Here is a 20,472-nt window from a genome sequence, read left to right on the forward strand (position 1 = left end):
CAATGTGAGTCAATCACTAATTTTGTGACATGTAATGGCACCCTGACCACTGACTTTTTGGTCTGCGTATTTGAGCCAGTCACGTTTCATGTTGTCATACAAAGACAAAAAGAACAAGCTGACACATACAACTAAAAAATAAATGAAATCCATGTAAAATGCGGATTGTTGTGACTTGAAGGAGAAAGATGGGAGGGTGCAAAGAGAGGACCCTGGGAAGAGTGTGTGTGTATGGGGAGGGTGTCTGTGTGTGCGTGCAAGTATGTGCATGTGTTGGGGTTTAAAAGGAAGAGTGATTATGTATCACCTGTCCGCGGCATTCAGTAAGCTCATTACTATTCATTAAACTAACCTTCACAGAGAAGTGACGCCCGACTTGTAAACACTCCCGATACAGTGTCTGAATAAGTGACATCCTGCGCGTGTGGCAGGTAGCGATCGTCCGAAAAAATAACTTCACCTACTAACAGTTCACGTAGGTGCACGCTCGCACATGAACACAATCGTGTAAACCGTCTCTCAAACAACATATGCTCTGCCAACTCGCTGCCCGCTGTCTTTTACCAGCTTAACCCCGCCCCCTCTTGTAGACACCCACCTTGTCTTTGCAAAGTAATTTGTAGAGGAGAAGATTATTGTTCTCCATCATGCTGACCCTGGCTGGGCTGACGGGATGCATACACAGATGAAGATGAATGCAGTTATTCCTTGGCGGAGGTCTGCCTCTTTCAGGGCACATTGGCCCTAATGACATGATTGATAGGCTGTCCCAAATCCACAGGGGCCCTCATTAATCACCCCGCTGACTGAATCCAATCATCTGCTTCACCTGCACAGTGATGGACAGGAAAGGATACACAGCGCAGGTGCTGACACGGATGCACAGCCACCGTCCCCGACAACACGACCGCTGGGGACGGCAGGCGAAAGAATGAGGAGGCGTATGGACGGGATGGACCCCACTTCCTATATGCCATCCTCAATGTCAAGTGGCCAATGACTGGCTGTCAGCCTGCACTATTCCTGCCTCCTTATAATTACAAAGTAGGGAGAGTTAGGGAGAGAACAATGACAGGAAGTGCATGCGAAGGAGAAGGTTTGATGGACGGTCGCGGGACATCCATCTGTATAAGAAGGCTAGGAAAATGATGGGGGCATTTGTCAGGGCTGGAGGACTGTACATGCGTCAGGACCTTGACACACAATTCCGCACACACACACGCAGGACATGCTGAAGACACGCACAAATCACTTTTAGTGCGCCGATATCCTTCACTCAAGAATCCTGACAAGTGTTTCACAAAATAGTCGTGAAATCCGTGCAAGGCATTGCGCTACCGTTCATTTAGTTATCATTTTTGTCGTTTGTGACAATTCACAGGGCGTCTCGTGAGGTAGATGGGACATTTACATCACAAATTCTGCCGTTATGTAATACTCAAGTTTGATTGAAATTAGTCTAAACTTATGCTTGAGTAATGTCATATGGGTGCCATTGTATGAGCATGTGAATGACTCACTGTCTTGTACTGTACGCTTCTGCCATATTATATGTTTTACGTTTGAGCACTTAGCTAAAGTGCAAACTGGTTACTTGTTTCGGTGCCAAAAAAGTGATTTTAGGCTTATTTGATTTTGCTGAATCCAAAAAGGAGTTGTTTTTTTTTTCTGGACTGCCTCTAGTTTTGAGGTAGAGCATAGTTGTGTTCAAAAAATATACTTCACACTTTCAGTGTTGTTTATGTGAAAGGATGTTAACGGGAACTCTACCAATACGCGCCATCAATGTCTATTGATGTCAAACATTTTTTTTTTTTTTTTTTTTTTATGTTTTGTTTTTAAATAGGAATGGGCAGATAAAAGGTTGTTGAAGCACTGATTTTATCATTAAGCTGGAAAAAAATAATTTATAAAAATGTTTTTTTTAAATGGCTTGCATTGAAAGTCAAGTCATGACTTTGGCTTTCTCTTCATGCCACGGCTTTGATGAGGCTGTATCTCTTTTCAAGCATGTCCAACAATTGACACAAAAGTACAAACACTACTAACTAGTAATGATCCAAGTACATTTTGAAAACTTTTAAAGCACAATAAATGTCAAAAAAGTTTAAAAAATTGCTCTCATAAACATCCAACATCAGAGAATCATTGTTAAACATTTGTCACTTTTCAAAAATTGTCCTAAATTAGCTAAACTTGTCCCCCAGAATGTTAGATACTGAGTATGAGGTGATGAAATTTTACCAAAAACTAAACAAACGCAAATAAACATAAATTAAAACCTCATGTTGCACAATATATTTTATCTTGCTGTGTTAGTTTTTTTTTTTTCAATTGGAATTTCTCACTGTGTAGGTGTACCGTTTTTGTGGCCCCGTAGTGAATTTTGTTTTGTTAACACATCATTACCTCAATTTTCTCTCAAAGGATAAGGAGCGAGAGTCCCTTTTGCTCCCCGTACGCTTTTTCCCCCGCGAGTTTTTGCAGACTCCTCACTTTTCCCATGCTCCTTATTTTTCCTCTCCCAGTGTCCAGGAGCAAAGCAAAGAAAGCGGAATGGCTGCAGCCGAACTGACCGAGCAGAAAATGGGCCTGATGCTGCTGGGGGTCTGCCACAAAGCAGGGGGCAGCGACTACCTGAGCCACATCCATCACATCATCCAAGGCAATGAGGTAGGGAAGCACTCCCTCTCCCCACAGCACGTTAGGTGGCTGCTGGCCCGAGGCTGCGGGCTGGAGAAAACTTGTTGGGGGAGGTCTTGGGCAGGAGGAAGGGGAAGAAAGAGGTTGCTGCTGCCATTGCTTCGGGGGTACATGCTGCCTTGTCTGTTGTTCATGGGACCAAAAGGGTGTGCACCTGTACTGATTCCATATATAATATACTCATCACATGTAAGGTACAGTAAGTAAAAGGGTGTGCCACAATTTACTCTCTTTTGAGAACATTTTAAGGGAATAGTTAGTCTTATTGTTGTTGTTTTTTTTTTTATCCATACTGCTATTTTTGTGTCATGTAGACCAAATACTCATTCTGATTCAAAGCTGTTCTTACAGTCATACTTCATTTTGATGAACAAAATAAGAGAAGTTGAAGTTGAAATCAACGTCATATTCTTGAGGTTTTTTTTTTTGTTTTTTTTTTGGGGGGGGGCTTTGAGGCTAAAGCTAATGACCAAAACATTCTAATGACTAAAACCTTATGCTTAACAGGACTGCAATGAGGTTATGCAATTGTAAGCTAATCAGTTTAAGATGTGCTTTAAATTCAACATACTTCTACAGTCAAAACTCAACTCTAAAGTATTACACTGTACACACTTAATCCTTGCTTAAGCACACTCTAATGTATCACTGCAGCACTAGCATTTTAAGTGTGAACTAGAACAAACATGAAAAGCTAAATAGAAATACATTATGAATAATCATTGGCCTTTTAACTGAGCGCCATGATGGCAGACCGGTTAGCCCATCTGCCTGACACGTAGAGGTTGTGAGATCCCTTCCAGCTTCGGCCTTTACCATATTTAACAATTCTCTTCGGGCTTCCTTCCAGAGAAATCTCCGGTTTCCTCAGACATTAGGAAAAAACACAACATGCATGGTAGTCATATTGAACATTAAACACTCTAAATTGTCCTTAAGTGTGTCTGTGAGTGTGATTTGTTGTTTGTCTTTATGTGCCCTGCAATTGGGTGGCAACCAGTTCATGGAGTACCACGCCAAATGCCCAAAGGCAGCTGAAATAGGCTCCAGCACGCCTGAGACCCTTGTGAAGATGAGCAGTTATGATGGTGGGCGGATGGATGGATGGATTCTTGGATAGTTTTAAACTCTAAATGTCTTGTTGTCCAACTTTGTGTACCGTCGGGAATTCTTGATGTTGTCCTACACCACCTACTTTCACTGTCCTGCCACTTACAGTGTATTGAAGAGCATAGGTTGTATAGTTTTAATATAAAAAAGTAAATTTGTTCACAGATATAGTTCTACAACTCCGCAACAATATATGTCACATTGATTTAGTGAATAACATTCCCACCTTTTATATTGGTCAATTCATAACTAAAGTGACTTATGACAAAGCAATTCAGTCCTTGGACAGTTATAAAGTAAGTGGCCTTCAATGACCGTCAGGCGCGTAGTTACAGTTCCCATATATTTTACAATAGATTGTCTTTAAGGATACCTCTTGGAATAGCAACAACATGTGCGGCATAGACATTAGGTCGCTGTTGATGGATTCCATAAACAGCAATAACTCTGCATGGGAATGTGATAGAATTTGAATGGGCCACCTAAGCAGGCTTTAGCTTTCTGGAACAACATCTAACCAAGGCTGAGACAAGAGCACTCAGGTCAGGGACACTTTGAGCTGGCGCTGAGATGGAGGCAGAGCAGGTTCACAAGCCTTGTCAAAGTGATGGATGGGTGTGCTGAATTCACAACAGGACATCCACGACACTCCATACTCTCTCATGCACAATATGACTCGCATTTATTTTTCTTATACAACACTGCAGCAAACAAATAATATCCTACTGTCATATTGTAGTTTTCAGTTTTTTCCTTTTTCTTTTGGTAATATCATTTGTTTATTTCTGTGTGGGCCGCAGGAATGGCTGATGTCTAAATTGAGCGGTAACCCGGACTCACACTGTGATTCGCCCTGTGTGGTCACCTTTGACGTTAATGATCGGTTGCATACCATCAAGTTCAACCCTCTCGAAGAGTTTGACCGGATTGGTAAAAAGAAGCTGAATCAGGTAAGTAAAAGGACCTTAAATTGCTATTTTATTAGCGCAGTTGACTACTTTTCCAACTCACAGTGTATGAAAATGTATATCATTCTATCATTTTTAAAGTTTTCAATGCACTGTGTATGTGTGTTGTGCAAGAATCGGTCATTTTTGTGTCTCTTCTAAGTACTGAAATGTTATTCATATATTAAGTGACCAAGTTATTACTGGAGAATATTATTAGGTCATTCCCAAAGTTGACTTTCCAATTGATTTCATTTTATAGCATTGCATTTTTCAAGTTTTCCCAAAAAGTTCACATTTGACCTCAATTGAGCCTGTATTTTACATAGGAGATGATAAGTGTGACTCAATTTTTGCGGGCTTACATTGCCCAATATATTGTTCAGTTCCATTTACCAAACACGTATTTATCGAAGGTTTTCAATACTTGCTTTTATTGGCAGAATAAATGCACAAAAAAAGTAATCTGCAAAACCTCCACTTTTCATTTGCTAATAGCAAAGACGCCCAATGGATGCTCCCATAAAATGTGTACAGGGCTCCACAATACAGGCGTCTATCTTCTTGATTTACCAATAACAACGTATCAAGGATTTTCTGTGCGTTTCTAGTGTGTCCTCTGGCCACTGTCAGTGTGTTCACACACAATGGACATTCCTCTTGTAACTTGTGTAAATGCACACTCACTCTTATGCAATTGACACACAACTATCTCTGCCCAATTTCATTTACCAATTTTCCGGTATAGTCTTTTAATACCCTGTCCTGTTTTTTGCCTATTACAAGAGCCGACTAGCTTTGCAAACATCTTATTAAGAGAATGATTAACACGACTTCCTCACTTTAGATGCCTGTGTAGTTTGTCAAATAGAGTAGAGGCAGAAGGGGGTGAAGTAACCTCCATCAATCTCCCATGAAGAATGATCAGAGAGGGGATGGATGAATGGATGGAGTTCTCCTTTCTTCAATAAAGCTCAGTCTGCAGTTGCGAGTGACATTTTGGCTGTCAGAATACTCCGAGTTATATTTGCGTCCCCTATCTTGTGCCGATGCCAAGTGTGTTAATGTGTTAAGAAAAATAACAGAGTAGAAGAATGGGTGGTGCCGCGGTGCTTTTGGAGCAAGGGGGATAGAAAAAAAGCAGAGGAGTTAGAAGACTAATGACTCTCTCCCTTAAATTGATTTATCTTTTCACAAATAATGATGACATCCACTGAAATGAATTTATAAATTAGTTGCGATCTTATTGGGGGAGAAACAAACAAACGGAAAAAAAAGACTGCGGACATGATTAATGTTATGGTGGTTGTTGCCTGCGTTTGGGAAACCTCCTGACTTTTTTATTTGTGGATCCCAACTGTAGCAGTGATGCTATTAACCCTGATTTGAATCTAACAGCAGTCTGTATTCATTCATATACAGTTTGCCATGGTTGAGTGGCCCTGGGAGTGGCCAAAGCTGCTGCCAACTTATCAAGACATGTGCCAAATCACCCTCAGAACTCTGCTGGCCAACAGGTAAACCACTGATTCGGCATCTTGCATGAACACCAAGACTAAAAGTGTACGTGTGTACATATCGCTGGCATCGGGCTGAATACTGGTATCTCCAAAATATTCATTTTACAGGAGTATCATTACACCGTCATCGCCATTATCAACACTTGTCAACCAAAAACAGTTTGGTCGAAAATGGACTTACGCATAAAACATTTGACCCAACTTTTTGGGCTAAATGAATAATCCAGAATAACACAAATCCAAAACTGAAAATCTTGGGTCAGTTCATTTTAGAGGTTGGGTCAAATGAACCCCCCCACACATACACACACACACACACACACACACACACACACACACACACACAACACACAACCAGTTCTCAGGAAGAGTTTCGCAAGCCTTTGTGTGTCATTGCAAAATATGAGGATACTCTGCAAAAATGTCAAAACCCTATTAACATTATCTTAGTTCGGCAACTATTGACTTCGCCCAAAGTCCACTGATGGTTTCTCATGGTGCTCACCTGCCTTGTCCTCTCCTGTTCTTGCTCTGAAATGGGCATAAATATTTATGCAGGTATGTGACACATATTAGATGGCAATACTTCAGGCTGTTCCCTGCTCTCCATTCCCAGCTGTCATACTGCCAGCGAACAGGGAGCCATGAGGCTACTGCACCTTGTCTCCACGCCTACGCTCAATCCATTCTAAATCACCGCCATTGTAAAACTCACATACACACACACCTTGCTAACAAAGGGCAAGCTCTGCATCTGCCAAGGACACGGGTCTAATAAGGGTGAAGTGTGCAGTTCTGTGCTGTGTTGTGATGAGCTCTGTCTTCTTTAGGCCTCACTCTTTTCTTCATGCGCACATAATGACATTCTCCCTCGCCATGTAGTCTGTTTTGCTCTTTGTTAAACAGTTACTCCATTTGTTCACCTGAACCCAATAACATTCATAAATAGAGGCTTTACTTTATAGGGGGTCGACTTGAGTGGGAGACAATAGCACCCACGGATGTGATTAGGCACGGGCATTTGAGAGGGTAAAGGTTTTCTAATCTCACTGTATCAAACGTGTGTGTAATGTTGTCATTTGCCTCATTAGTCTGTCTTTGTTGGACCAGAGGAGCAGATTCCATGAAGCATTTAGAGAATGGCTTTAGTTTTGACTGAAAGCCTCCCGAAGAGCATAGAAGTTAGTTTTCATAGCTGGCGAGATGTAAGCTGCCAACGTCTCCTATTCTAAAACAGTTGCAAGGCAAAGGCCATTCGTGGGATGATGATCTCAGATGATTCACTGTTTGTTACTGCGGATAATAACACGTTTTATTCGAATGCAGACTCGAGTACCCTTGACTGTGTTCTCAAGGGCTTCACAACAAATGCCATCATACAATCCAAGCAGTTTGACCTTGTGTCCAAAGTGTTTTCGTGACATAGTTGTACTTTTGAACAGGTCTGCTCTACAGAACGTTACCTTTACCAAGCCTGGCATTTTTTTCAAAGGTGCCCTTGAAAAATAGTTTTCACTTAAAGTCGTACTATTAAGAATTCAACCAGAATATTCAGATGTGGAATATCCGTTGTGAATAACAACATAACATTACCATATTGTATGAGATGTTAGTTCAATGAAGACTTAAGGCCCACTGCAATATCAGTGACGTGACGGAACGCCACTGAACTCTTGTGCTCTTTGTGCTCTGTGCAAGCTTCTCCAATTAGTTTTTATGAGTTGCCGACTGCCAATAGTTTTTCTATAGTGAAACAACTGTCCAGATATCTTAGATTCATTTTGGTCACTCGAGTGTCAAAATTTCACTCGGAAGGGGGAAAGGCCCAGTCAAGAGACAAGTGATGAGCTTACAACTTCGAAGAAAAAAAAGCTTTTAACGAGCACTACCGGGAGTCCTAATTGAAATAATGACTTCTCGTGATAAGGACTTTGAGCGCTACTTCGTCCAAAAAGGACCCATAAACTGACAAGGAATGAATTCTCTACCTTTTTGTTATCAAAAATGGCTGCAGCCTCAAAAGTATTTTTGAGACTCTCGACATCACATCTCTGTGAAGGGAAAAACAAGCTCAGGGCTCCCATTAGTTTGGCGTTGATGGTGAATTCATATTTTACGTGCACTTCAACGTATAACTAAATTGCCCTCCTGACCCACAATAAAAATCTTTGGCCAATCCGTCACGAAAAAAAGGTTGGCGACTCCTGCTCAGAAGTTTTCACACGCCTGTTTTTATTTTCCACCCATTTTCTCTCTTTGTACTGTATTATTATAATACAGCTAAAGTGACAGTTATGGAAGTTAACTTTAGTAATATCAACATGAAAGATGTCAGCCTATTTGAAGACATGAATCACATTGGTTATTTCCTACAGTAATGAGCAACAATGGTTGAACAAGCTGCCAAGCAGGCAAATAATCCATGTAAAACATTGTCTATAATGTATAATATTTCGACAAATATCTACAAGTACTTTCATTTAATTTGCCCATTTTTACACCTTTCATCACTGGTGAGCTACTTTTAGGACGGGCCAACAGGCTACCATTTTGGGCCTAGGGCAGACCTCGAATAGTGGGGCACGTCCCATTGCAATGGCGGGGGGCGCCTAGAGAAACGGGCTTTGCTTTTCCGCTGTGTAGTGTAATTACACACCTACAGTGGTGCAGTGGCACTCGCATTGTTAAAGTATGTGCAGGAGTTCTAAACTTTTCCAATTGCTGTTGACAACATTTGTTTTCTGAATCAAATTAACAATGTGATTTAGAACAAAATCAGCAAAATTTTTTATACCATTTTCTTCCGGTTAAACAGTTCGATATATTGGTATTAATGTTAATGCATTTATGTGTATTCTATTTTTTTTTCAGCATCAAACAGTTCAGTGGGTCAAAAATGTTTTGAGTTTGAAAAGGCCTTCTTCCTGATACTTCATATTGCCATTTTACAAGTTTTATTCACCTTGAATGACTTCCATTTCTTATTGACTGTGTAAGTTAGCAGTGTGGCCCATTGGCCAGTGGCCTCTTATATATTGTTACAGTGGCAGGACAGTTATTGTGCCCAGAGTTTATATCACATTCTAATAGAGCAAGGCTATGAGTTAAGGGTGGTAGGCTTTTACACCGGCGCCGTTAAATCACTGTTCAGATGACTTCATTAGCAGAGCAGGACACATGCTGAGACATTTATCCCACCACACACACACACTTTCAACCTGCTACCTTGACGACGTAGCATTGGGGTTAGACAGGATAGGCAGTGAATTTATTCAGGTGTGTCTGTGTGTCCTTCTTTGTCACCCATCACTTCAGTTCCCTCAGCATGATGGCTCATCCATCATCCGCAGATTGAGCTTTTCAGCAGAAACCAGACTGATTAATACCACCCCAGGACCCCCAGGGTAGCCCGACTGACAGGGCTGACCTGGCTTCCTGCTACACTGCTGTGAGAATGTGTAGATAGATCGCTTGTGGGTGGACTAACTTTTTCAGACGGCTTGTTTTCCACAAAATCGTTGGCTGATAGGGTGCCTTTAGTGGTGTTGCTCAGTGTGATTGAAGCGCCAGAATAAGGTCCTTCACTTAAAAAAAAAAAAGTAATATGGTTCAAAAATAGCAAAATAATATAAATGTGAATAAACAGAAGCATTAGAAGTTTAATTAGACGAGTTAATAAATCTATACTGTACCGCATGTGACTATAAATGCTAAGGCATTAAAAATGAAAGCAGTACTATAGTTCATTTTTAATCATACCTTTGGAATCAGTCACAGTTCAAGTCATGCTGTGATAAAGCATGACTTGGCAACTACATTTCTAGGTGATTTAAGTATTCTAAAATGACATACAAAAGTAGTAGTTTTCGCACCGCATCTATCGCTGACTCCATTTCCATTAGTGGGGTTGCAGTGTGTGATTTTAAGCAATAAGTTATTCTGGGACTCACTTGAAGCCAGATAAGAAACATAGGCATCAGTTCAGCCTTTGTTACCAGTCAAGGTCCATAGTCACGTCTGGACAGGACACATCATAGATCATAGGTGTCAAGCTCCGGTCCTTGAGGGCCGGCATCCTGCATGTTTTCTGGTTTTCTCTGCCCAACACAGCTGATTCAAATGATTAGCTAATTAGCAAGCTCTGCGGGAGCTTGAAAATGATCCTAATCATTTGAATCATGTGTATTTGAGTAAGAGGTTTCGAAAACATGCAGGATACCGACCCTCAAAGCCAGGAGTTCCACACCTCTGTCATAGATGTAGAGTACCTCAGTCGTTTTCCTCTTTTTCTTAAGTCTAGCCAAAATGAAAAACAGCTGTACAAATTGCAGGTGTGCCAACGTTTGCATCTTGATTGTTTTACCTGGCTTGCTGAACCATCCAACAAAAGTTTTGATTCTAAAGTAAATCCACTTTACATTGAATACTGTACTTTGTTTTTTAACAGGACCTTGGTGTTTTGCTCTTTATGACCAAATGTAATAGAATGACATTTAGGAAAAAAATAAAGTTGAAGCAGCTAACTTAAAGATGTTAGGCCTTGTGCTGTCATGTTTCATTGCATTCTGATCAATTTGAATGAAGTGAGTATAGCTGGGTACAAGAGCCTTTCAAATGCCAAGGTGACTTTAGCTACTTTGGTTGAGTGTGCCCACAGGTTAAGGTTGTGGTTGATAAGAATTAGCCGGCAATGAGAAATGAAGCTACATGTGTCAAAGGGTAGCTCCTCCACTCCATCATAAGCACCTTTTATCATCCAAGGACATTCATCCGTAACCATTTCAGCTCTTCCCTGCTGCAAAAGACCATGCATGGTTGGACCATTTTTATATTTATCGTGTATTTTTAAGATGCAGCATTTGCGAGCAGCATTTGCCGTACCGAACAAGAACAACATTAAGTCTGCATTTTCTTTACCTCGCTGTTGTCACTCAGCTCCATAACAATAGCCGTTTTGTGGGGGGAAAAAAAAGCCAATCTGTGGCATTCTTGTGCTTGAGCGGCTTCTTAAATTGCCACGATAGACGCTCCTGCTTTGAAGCAGTGGGCAACCGCCATCTGTTCCAGGGCGCTGCCATATGGTAGGGCCTTTTTCTCGGGGAACAAAATAAATACAAATATGTCAAAGTGTTCATCTTTCTCGGCGGATGCTGATCAACCTGGGGAGACGATATGTGTCTGGTTTAACGGGCTTACTTTACACTTCAGAGAAAGTGTGTGTGTTTGTGTGTTTGTGTCTTGGGGCTTAGTGTTTGTGTAGATAATTTGCATCTAGGCTCCATTTTCAACAATCAGCTTGCGCTGCAGATTTTGAATCCAATACAGTGCTTAGAGTTAATGTAGTCAAAATAGTAATACAGTGTAACTTTGATATAATGGACCCACAACCAACAAATTCTGCATTTAACAGACTAAAAATACTGTTCAGTCCGCTCAAAAATGTCCCTTTTCACAGTAGAATTCAAAGCCTGTTAGTTCCAGAATTGGCTGCAACTGTGACATTCAGTATTGCCCATGACTGGCAAATACTCAGGTGAAGTCAGATTAAACTATACCAACAGTACTCTTACCTGAATACAATTTTTGGCTTCTCTTCCTACCAATGGTGACAAGGAACATCCAGTCATTTGTGCTTACACTGCAGTCACCGATATTGAATTCATATTTGATTTTTGGCCTTCATCCTGAAAGTGCCACATGGTAGTAACATTTATTCTCACTTGGCTAATTTAACTGATTTCACAAATGATGCCTAACTTAGTATTCTGAATTGTCAATCGGCTCCTTGTTGGGTGCAAAGAGCTTCAAGGTTAGCCAAAGATACATTTTACGACTGCCAAAGAAACAAGGAGCATGAGCTGCCACTCAGTCTTGTGACGGCAGAAAACAAATAGATGTTTCACAGTAGAAAATCAGAAAAATGTTGACTAAGGCCTTCTCATTTATTTATTTATTTATTTATTTATTTATTCGTCACACCCTTGCACATGTGTCCCCTTTAGTGACTGATGGTTTGTGTTGGGATTTTTTGTTGATGGAGACAGCATACATTTCTAGTCTGTTTGCTTATAAATGGAGTGTTTTGCATTCACCCACCCTGGATGTCAACATTGAGGTTTTTGTTGAATGTAAGCAGGTACTGGTGCTCTTGACAAGCTTTTGCACGTCCACATGGCATGCACATCATGACGGGCCTACATGTGTGTGGATGTACGCTCTTATATTTGGAGGTTTGCTTCAAAGGCGAATAAATCAACGATGCCTGGGATAAGGCCATGGCCTGCCTCAGACTGCACAGACAGTCTGAGAGGCTCATTAATCATACAGCCAGTCACAGATGTGATGGCTTCCACGCAAACCACCAGCAGGCTGTGAAAGTCACATCCAGGAGGCAAGCGGAATAGGCCACACTTTCCACCCCTCGACACCCAACTCCTCTCCTTTGCCTTTCGCCTTTGTCATATTTATTTCCCAACCTCCTTACATCCGCTCACCTCTGGCATCAGGCCTCTGTAGGGTACTTTTTGAAATATTTGTCTTGACTCTCTAAAAACGAGCTGGTGGGTCAAAGCAAATCTGTCTTCTTAGGGAGTGGTCATGGTCAAACCATTATGGAGACATGAAGCATTTTTCATGGGTCCTCACTATTGAATTGCCTTTGGTCACGTTGTGGTACAAATATTGTTATCTGAGGCTGCCAGACTTGTGTAATAGTAAGCCACTACATTTCGGCACACTTCTTGGCAAAGCCATTGCTCAATGGATTTGACCAAGTTAACCACTAACCTCTTCTGTACTGCCGACAAGATTAAAAACAGGATTTATCTACCTTTTCTGCTTCATTGACCGTATAGATATCTAGGTCTTGTCTTCTTCTCATAACACTTCCTGAGGCCGCTTCTTCTGTTGGAGAATACAGTGCAAAAAAGACAATTGGAAAAAGCAAACCACACATAGAATGGTGCAATTATACCTTTCAAGACCCATCTATTATTCTTCTATACTGCTTATCCTCTGGACTGGTCACTAGCCAATTACAGGTCACATAAAGACAACGATTAACTACCATTCATTCCTAAGGATGAAAACTTTTAATTGAGACAAGTAGCATGTTTTTAAAGGAGGATTACACTTATGTAAGTAAATGAGGAATGTGAAAACTTCACAGGAAGCCTGAAATACAATACAAATTTGAACCTCAGAGCAGTAAGGCTGACGTACTTATTTCACCGGGCCACCCAAATCGGACTTGACATAAAATATTTCTATTCTTATAGCAGCCAGTGAAAAAGTAATTTTGTATTTCTGGTTGTGTTACACCCTTATCATATCCTAACCATTGTATTGCTTCCATCTGCAGTCCCTTGAGGTTAGCAATCGTCACGTAACATTTTGCCTTTCGAAGGCTGCTTGAAAGTATAGTGTGATTATTATACAATATAACAAGCCTCTCAGCTGGATCATCTCGCCCATGTCTATGTAGTGTGTTGCCGTAAATATTGTGATTTTTCGTAGCATGAACAGCCACCTCTGGGGCACTTCCACTTTTCAGTGTGGATGGATGAATTGCTGCAGAGAGACTGTGTACTATCAGAGCTAAATGAAAATGCCATTTAATCTTCTGTAAAGCCCTCAAAGGATGAATAGAAATGCTAGATGGAACAGGGACAAGACAAAGCCACCCCGTTTTGATTAAAAATGGCAAGTCCCAAGGCTCCCCGAATACACTGGGGGGTTTAGTATTACAAAGATAAAGAAAGTGTTCTGCACAGTAGTACATACTATGTGCCTCTCTCAAGTATCTGATTGTGATGGAGTAAAAAGATCTTAGTTGTAACTATGGCACTATGTTGATGTTCACGTGAAAAAGCCAAAGTTACACAAAGCTAAAATAAATTAATCATCATACAACCTTGTGTGGAGATAGGGGGGGATACACACAATAAAGAAAATTCAGCACTGCTATGTGGCCCATTTAAATAATTTAAACACATGCTCTATATTAATTAAATAACTTACTGCCTTTGCGGAAAGTTTCAAGTTGGTATAGTAGGCGGTGAAGTTGCATCCTATCACAAATGATTTTGCACATTTTACTCAATGTTGTATTCCTTTATAAGCTCAAAAGCTGGACATTGTTTGTGGAAAGTGTTGTTGCGGGACTGTCTAATAAGCAGTTTTAGTCACTCAGCCACAAAATTTCCAAAGCCAGTACCTTGTGCTCATTGATCTGTCTTTTTTTTCCATCAAATTTATGAAAAATGTTCTCTTTTGCTCTTCGGCTTAATATTTCCATATTTTGGCTTTGCGGCCAGTTGGAAGTTTTGACTAACTTTACACAGTCTAGGAGTTGATTCAAGAAAGACATGGGCAGGCTCCCTCACCATTTTTCCGGCTGATTTACTGAGTTGACTTTTTAGCTGACTGCAACACTCTGATGTCAAGAGCAAGTCTTTTACCTTATGTTCCAATCCATCAGTTTTCCTTTTATTATGCCATTCAAGATGGCAATCAGGATCAAGATACAATTTCAACATATGAGCTGATGTTCAGATCTTTTCTCGCTTGGACTTAAAGCAAAATTTTGACACATGAGCACTGTATGGGGGCAGTGGACTCAACTCACTTAACAACATTTGGCGTTTGACATAGTGGCCAATTCTTCAAAAAAAGACTTCAATAGATTTATGGCACCCCTTATTGAAGCTTACTGTCAAAATAATCATCGGAGAACAACAATTATACTTTGTGTATTTGTAACACCCCATATCTTTTAATCCTTTATGAAGAATGACTAATAATACCTTGCTGAGTCACTTTCTGTAATTGTGAAATTCTTCTTCAGTTTTGTCTCGTTGCCTGTATTGTAGTGCCGCTAGTGACCAAGCAGCATAAATACATTCTTAAGAGCTGCAAATAGTTAATTGAGATGCATGAACGGTTTTGTCCTTTTTGTTCTTTATAAATATGTTTCTGAATGTTTTTGTAAAAATGACCTACAGTGTGCTGTTTCCCTTACCAAATAAACACATTCCCATTTTTGGTGGGGATTGAATAGTGGAGAAAGATGATGAATTCAGCCACAAGGAAGCTGTTATTGAATAATGAACTGGAGCTGCGACAGAGCATCATAAATCTGCCACTTTTTTATTTCAGAGATGCAATCACCATATCTTCTAATTCTAATATGTCTCACTTATACCGGTTCATGGTCCCTTAATGCACTTCAATTCTTGTGGGTGTGTGTAAGGCCATGTGATGGCGCGGGTGGTACATCATGAGGTTGTATCCTGCCGTCATGCTCATTAGAGTGTCTGTGGTGCCCAGGCTGATCCGGCCAATCACATGTCTCTGTTCATCTTTCCCATTTGCATGTGGTCCAGGAAGAGATAATTAGAGGGATCTCTGCCTGTCACTGTTAATCTGGGACTTAGTGAAGAGCTGTGACGCCGACGTGCTGATGGACTGACACGCTTTTCTACACACACACACACACACACACACACATACACAGATGTACACACATTTGATACAAACCCCGCAGCTCCTACACTCGCTCTTTCTCAGTCATTTACCATTTTGACCTAAGACCAGTGCAATTATGATCTGAAAATTCCTTTGTCTCTAATGCCACATTATACAATAGAGGCTCCCTGCAGTCATATATAAACTAAAGCATGTTGACTCTGGCTGTTTACATCCTTTGTAGGATGTTGTTGACACAGGTTTTTGATTCCCAAACAGGCAGAATGCTCGGTAAGCCTCTTGAACAAGCCCAGCTGTCATCCCAATCGTGACACACACATACGTACACTCACACACACGTTTGTGTGCTTATGTACTGGCACAAACCAAAAAGCACACACGCTCACATTGCTGATTGGCAGCTCTCCTGTTTTCCCATAATCCCAACTGATTTTTCCAACCAATCTCACTCATCAGTGCTGTCAGAGTAATAATAAAAACAAAATTTGACTATCGCTTAAAATGTACCTTTAGCCGTAAACAAGTGAAACATTTTAGATGTGCACACCATATAGCGTTAAGCTATTTTGCACCATTTGTGATTCTCTTTCTGGTTTTTTTTTTTTTTTTAATCTTAAAAAAATCCTCGAGATTGTTTATGCTTTAGTATTTATGTCTTCTCTTTGTATTTTGTTTTTATGACTTGGAACCAGTGGCTCTGCACTGGCATGACTGCTTTTCTACACAGGAATGCACATAAGTGGTACACATGCGTGACAGAAATCACTGATACATAACATTGCGTGCTTCACATAGCACATTCACGCACCCTACCTAACTTTCACCCATGACTACAACCGAGCCTAAGCTGAACATTTTTTTTCCCCCGAGAAGAGGCTCCAAGATGTGCCGTGGCTTGAAACACAACTAGCAGAATCACTGCGTTTGTTACAGGGTCTAATTTTTTCAGTCATCCTTTACGTCACAAATATGCAAAGAGCATGTGAATATAGTGCAACTTATTGCTAACAAACTCTCTTGCTGGGTGGCGAGACAAACTGCAGGAACAATGCAAGCTCTGTATAATAGTTTTTTCCATGCCTTTCATAAAGCTTAGCATGCACAGCCCATCCTTGCATCCATCCACCCAGCCATCCATCCATTTTTAAGAGCCGCTTATCCTCACAAGGGTCACAGGCTTGCTAGTTTAGGGGATATCCTGAACTGTTTGGCAGCCAATTGGAAGGCACACAGAGACAACCAACCATTCATGAACCCAATCATACCCAAAGACAATTTATTATGTCCAATAACCTGACATGCATGTTTTTGGGGAGTGGGAGGAAGCCGGAGTCCCCAAAGAGAACACGCGGCGGCTTAGAAAAAACATGCAAACTTCACACAGGAAGGCCGGGGTGAGGTGAATTTGAACTTGGATTCCTGAACTGTGAGGCAGATCTGCTAACCACTGTTCCTAGGAGCCGCCCCACACACATCCCATGTCTTCCTATTCTGAAGAGATTTGCTTGTTTACGGAAGCGGCCTGGACTGGCTGCCGATGCTGCATATCATTTTCGTGAAGGTCAGACTTCCTACGTTTCTTTTCAGTTGACAGAAAATTGACCTCTGACTTTGTTGGACTAATAATTACACTGGGTCCCGAACTAACCGCGCAAATCATAACTGATTGACTTTTGAATCATTTTGAGGACGCACAGACCGTGCGCTGCTAATTTGGGAGCGACACTGAAAGTACTGTGCTCTGGTACTCTTGTGAGTAACCCACGAAAAACATTACGTGCACCCCTGGTTATATATATTCTTGCCGCCTTTTCATGGCTCAAACATGTATTTAAGTCAGACACAAGGAAGATGCTAAACATAATACCATCATTTTTTCGAGGTCGTTGAACTAGTATTTGATTGACAGTTGACAATTACACGAGGTGTTGTTTCAGCTCATTCAAGTACACACAAATAGCACTGAGAAGATAGTTCATTATTTTGAAGCCTCATTCTATATACTTGTCATGTATAATGTTACTTTTGAGTACTTGCAAATATTGACTGGTTAAGCATAATGTGACGTATGCAGACAATTGCAACTGCTCTATAAAGAGCCTTGTACATGCTCTTGTCTCCAAATGACAGCCAGTCCTTTTTGTACCATGTGGGACTGTTTAATGGTGCATGTAGAGACAGAGAGTGACCTCGGCTGTCTTGCTCTGTGACCCTGTGTCTCCACTGATGGCACATAATAGTTGACACTTGACTTAAGGGGCTTTTTAAGTGCTCGGAGTGCCCTAGGTCCTGGATTCATATTCTAATGTGGCCATCTTTATACTGGAAGAAACTTCTTTTGTTCACAAGCTCCCGCTACACTTGTTTTCACTTTTTTCCTTCCACCTATCTTGACCATCTTTTTTTCTCTCATGTCGAGCATGCATGCAATCACTTCTGACACTCAGACCTACTCAGACCCTTACCCAACCCAAAGTGAAATAGTCTGTGCTCGCGCTCCTGTATGGCACCCTCGTGCCATTGGCACTTGTCCTACAAATGCGGAAAGCCGAAAAAGGCAGCTTTTCATCTCAGCCTGTCACATCTTTTGAATGGGACCACTGAGATATCATGCTGAAAAGGAAAAGACCTTATTTGTTAATATTCCTACAGCATCCAAACACATCTAGAATTTATAACCCGTTCAAGTTGATGCGACACAGGGCAATTTATTTTTGAATTCCTCTTTGAAATGTTTGTTACCAAGTCAAAATCAGCTTGAGTTTTTTTTTTTTTTTTTTAATGGACAGTGCACACTCATTTGACTGTGTTTGAGTGCAGCCCAACTTTTATCAAACCAAGACCTCTCTTTTGCATTAGAAATATTTCACTTTGCGCCACCAAACAAAATGCCAAAAGAAAAATATAAATACTGCACACATTTCATATATCATATATATATCATATATTCAGATATCATTTATATCAGTTCATAAATATACTGTATTTAGTATACTCAGCATGAAACCTCGCCTGTTCAATTGAACACGTTGAAGTCCTTACAGGTAGCCATTTATTCAGTTGTGCATTCGGTATTGCATTGCAAGAATATTTAACTGATTTACTACAATTGTGCCCAAGGACAATTGACCTTTGACATCTAGATGAAAGCAAATTGATTGTGTTCCGCGTACTGATGAACTAAGATATTCTTGTAATTGTTAACTCCCATATTTGTCTGAGTACTGAGTACAAGTTGAGTATTGTTCATTTTCAACCTTCATATTAGGGGGGGGTCAAACACAATGAATTTTCCACTTATCTGTGTTTGAATAACATTAATTCAAATGTGAAATAAGTAACCTTGTTTCATTTACAAGGCTTGAAATTATTATAAATATACCTCTAATTCACTATAGTATGCATCCATTTTAAATCGTTTGCACAGAACGTTGCAAAAAATGCACTTTTGTCAAGTGTCACCTATTTGCCTCTTTGTTGTCAACAACGAGGCTACTAGGATACATTTTTTTATGGACTTTTAACGCATTATGAAAAGGCTTTTTGACAAATTAATATTGACCTGTGTCAAAAAATAAATAAATAAAACATTCAAACCTCAAATAATGTTATTGTTGCATCCTTAGTTTCAGTATCTGCGGTTAGGGTTAGGACTGCCTCGCATTATTCTCATTTCTGCCCCACCATAACCGCAACAGTAAGTTATTTGATATACGAAGAAGAAATGCATTTAAAACTACGGTGATTTCATCATTTTAATAACACACACAGTGTGTTATAATTGGATAGCCATGATCTATTTAACCGGTAAGTTCAGGGGTAGACTTATACAAGCGTTTTTGTGAAATTCACCCAAACTGAAGTAAAAAAAAACCCCAAAAAAAACGAGGGGGGAGTCTTATAAGTAAGGTCGACTCGGAAAAATAGATTAAATTTTGTTCCGACAATTTTAAGAAAAAAAATGACAGATTCCTTTTCTCTCTGCCTGAAACGTTTTATTGCTCAATGGAAAATAGTCCAGGTTTTATGTAATATAGCCTTTAACTTTAGGTTTTGAATTATTGATGCCAAGCCAGCAACATCTTTTGGTGTTGTTTAGGTATTGAATTATCGATTCCAAGCCAGCAACATCTTTTAGTGTTGTGACAGGTAAGTTGCCCATACATATGTGGCAAAGTGGCAAGTGTGTCTGCACTCTCCCTTTGTGGCTCCCTTGTCTTTGCACTTGTCTCTTTCTGCTCTTACTCCTATTATTCACCCGCTCATGGCTCACCACTCTCGTGTTTTGTGTCTGTCTGGGAAACACTGTCATGCTTTGGTCATGTTTTCTCGAGTCTTTGATCACAGCTTTGTACTGTAGGCTGGAAGGCCTCTCACCTCCTCAGTACTTGTTTCAACAGAGGGCACTCGCTTATCAAGCTCACCTGTGATGTTGACGGGTGAAAGCATTCAAACTGCTTTCGTGTCCACTCACTCTCCATCTCACTGTGGTCCCAACCACTGCTATGATGCTCTGTTCATGTGAAATTATTTGTTGTTGTTGTTGAATTTTTTTTTTCTTGGCTTGTATAATAATTTTTAAGGTGTTGTCTGTCTTTTCTGCCATTATGGAGACTGTCCTTTACAGAAGACTGAACACAGAGTAGTTTGACTCATTGTGATACTACAATCTGTATGAATGCCACTGACAATCATGGGTAAGGTAA

At 40.5% G+C, this 20,472-nt stretch overlaps 1 protein-coding gene across 6 annotated transcripts in view; it reads left to right on the plus strand.

Annotated features, from left to right (window-relative positions):
- kiaa0825 (KIAA0825 ortholog) overlaps positions 1-20,472 on the plus strand; it is a 125,935-nt gene that overhangs the window by 48,489 nt on the left and 56,974 nt on the right. For 5 of the 6 annotated variants that reach the window (XM_088407650.1, XM_088407659.1, XM_088407667.1 and 2 more), the window contains 3 exons: positions 2,529-2,673; positions 4,614-4,763; positions 6,183-6,277. In XM_088407650.1, coding sequence (XP_088263776.1) covers positions 2,529-2,673; positions 4,614-4,763; positions 6,183-6,277 — 390 coding nt within the window. Of the gene's footprint in view, positions 1-781; positions 865-2,528; positions 2,674-4,613; positions 4,764-6,182; positions 6,278-20,472 lie in introns of those variants that run through there. The other variant, XM_088407683.1, reaches the window with a different exon arrangement.

This window comes from Hippichthys cyanospilos, chromosome 1 (genome assembly GCF_059441005.1).
Source record: "Hippichthys cyanospilos isolate Australia breed blue-spotted pipefish chromosome 1, RoL_Hcya_1.0, whole genome shotgun sequence".
NCBI lineage: Eukaryota > Metazoa > Chordata > Actinopteri > Syngnathiformes > Syngnathidae > Hippichthys > Hippichthys cyanospilos.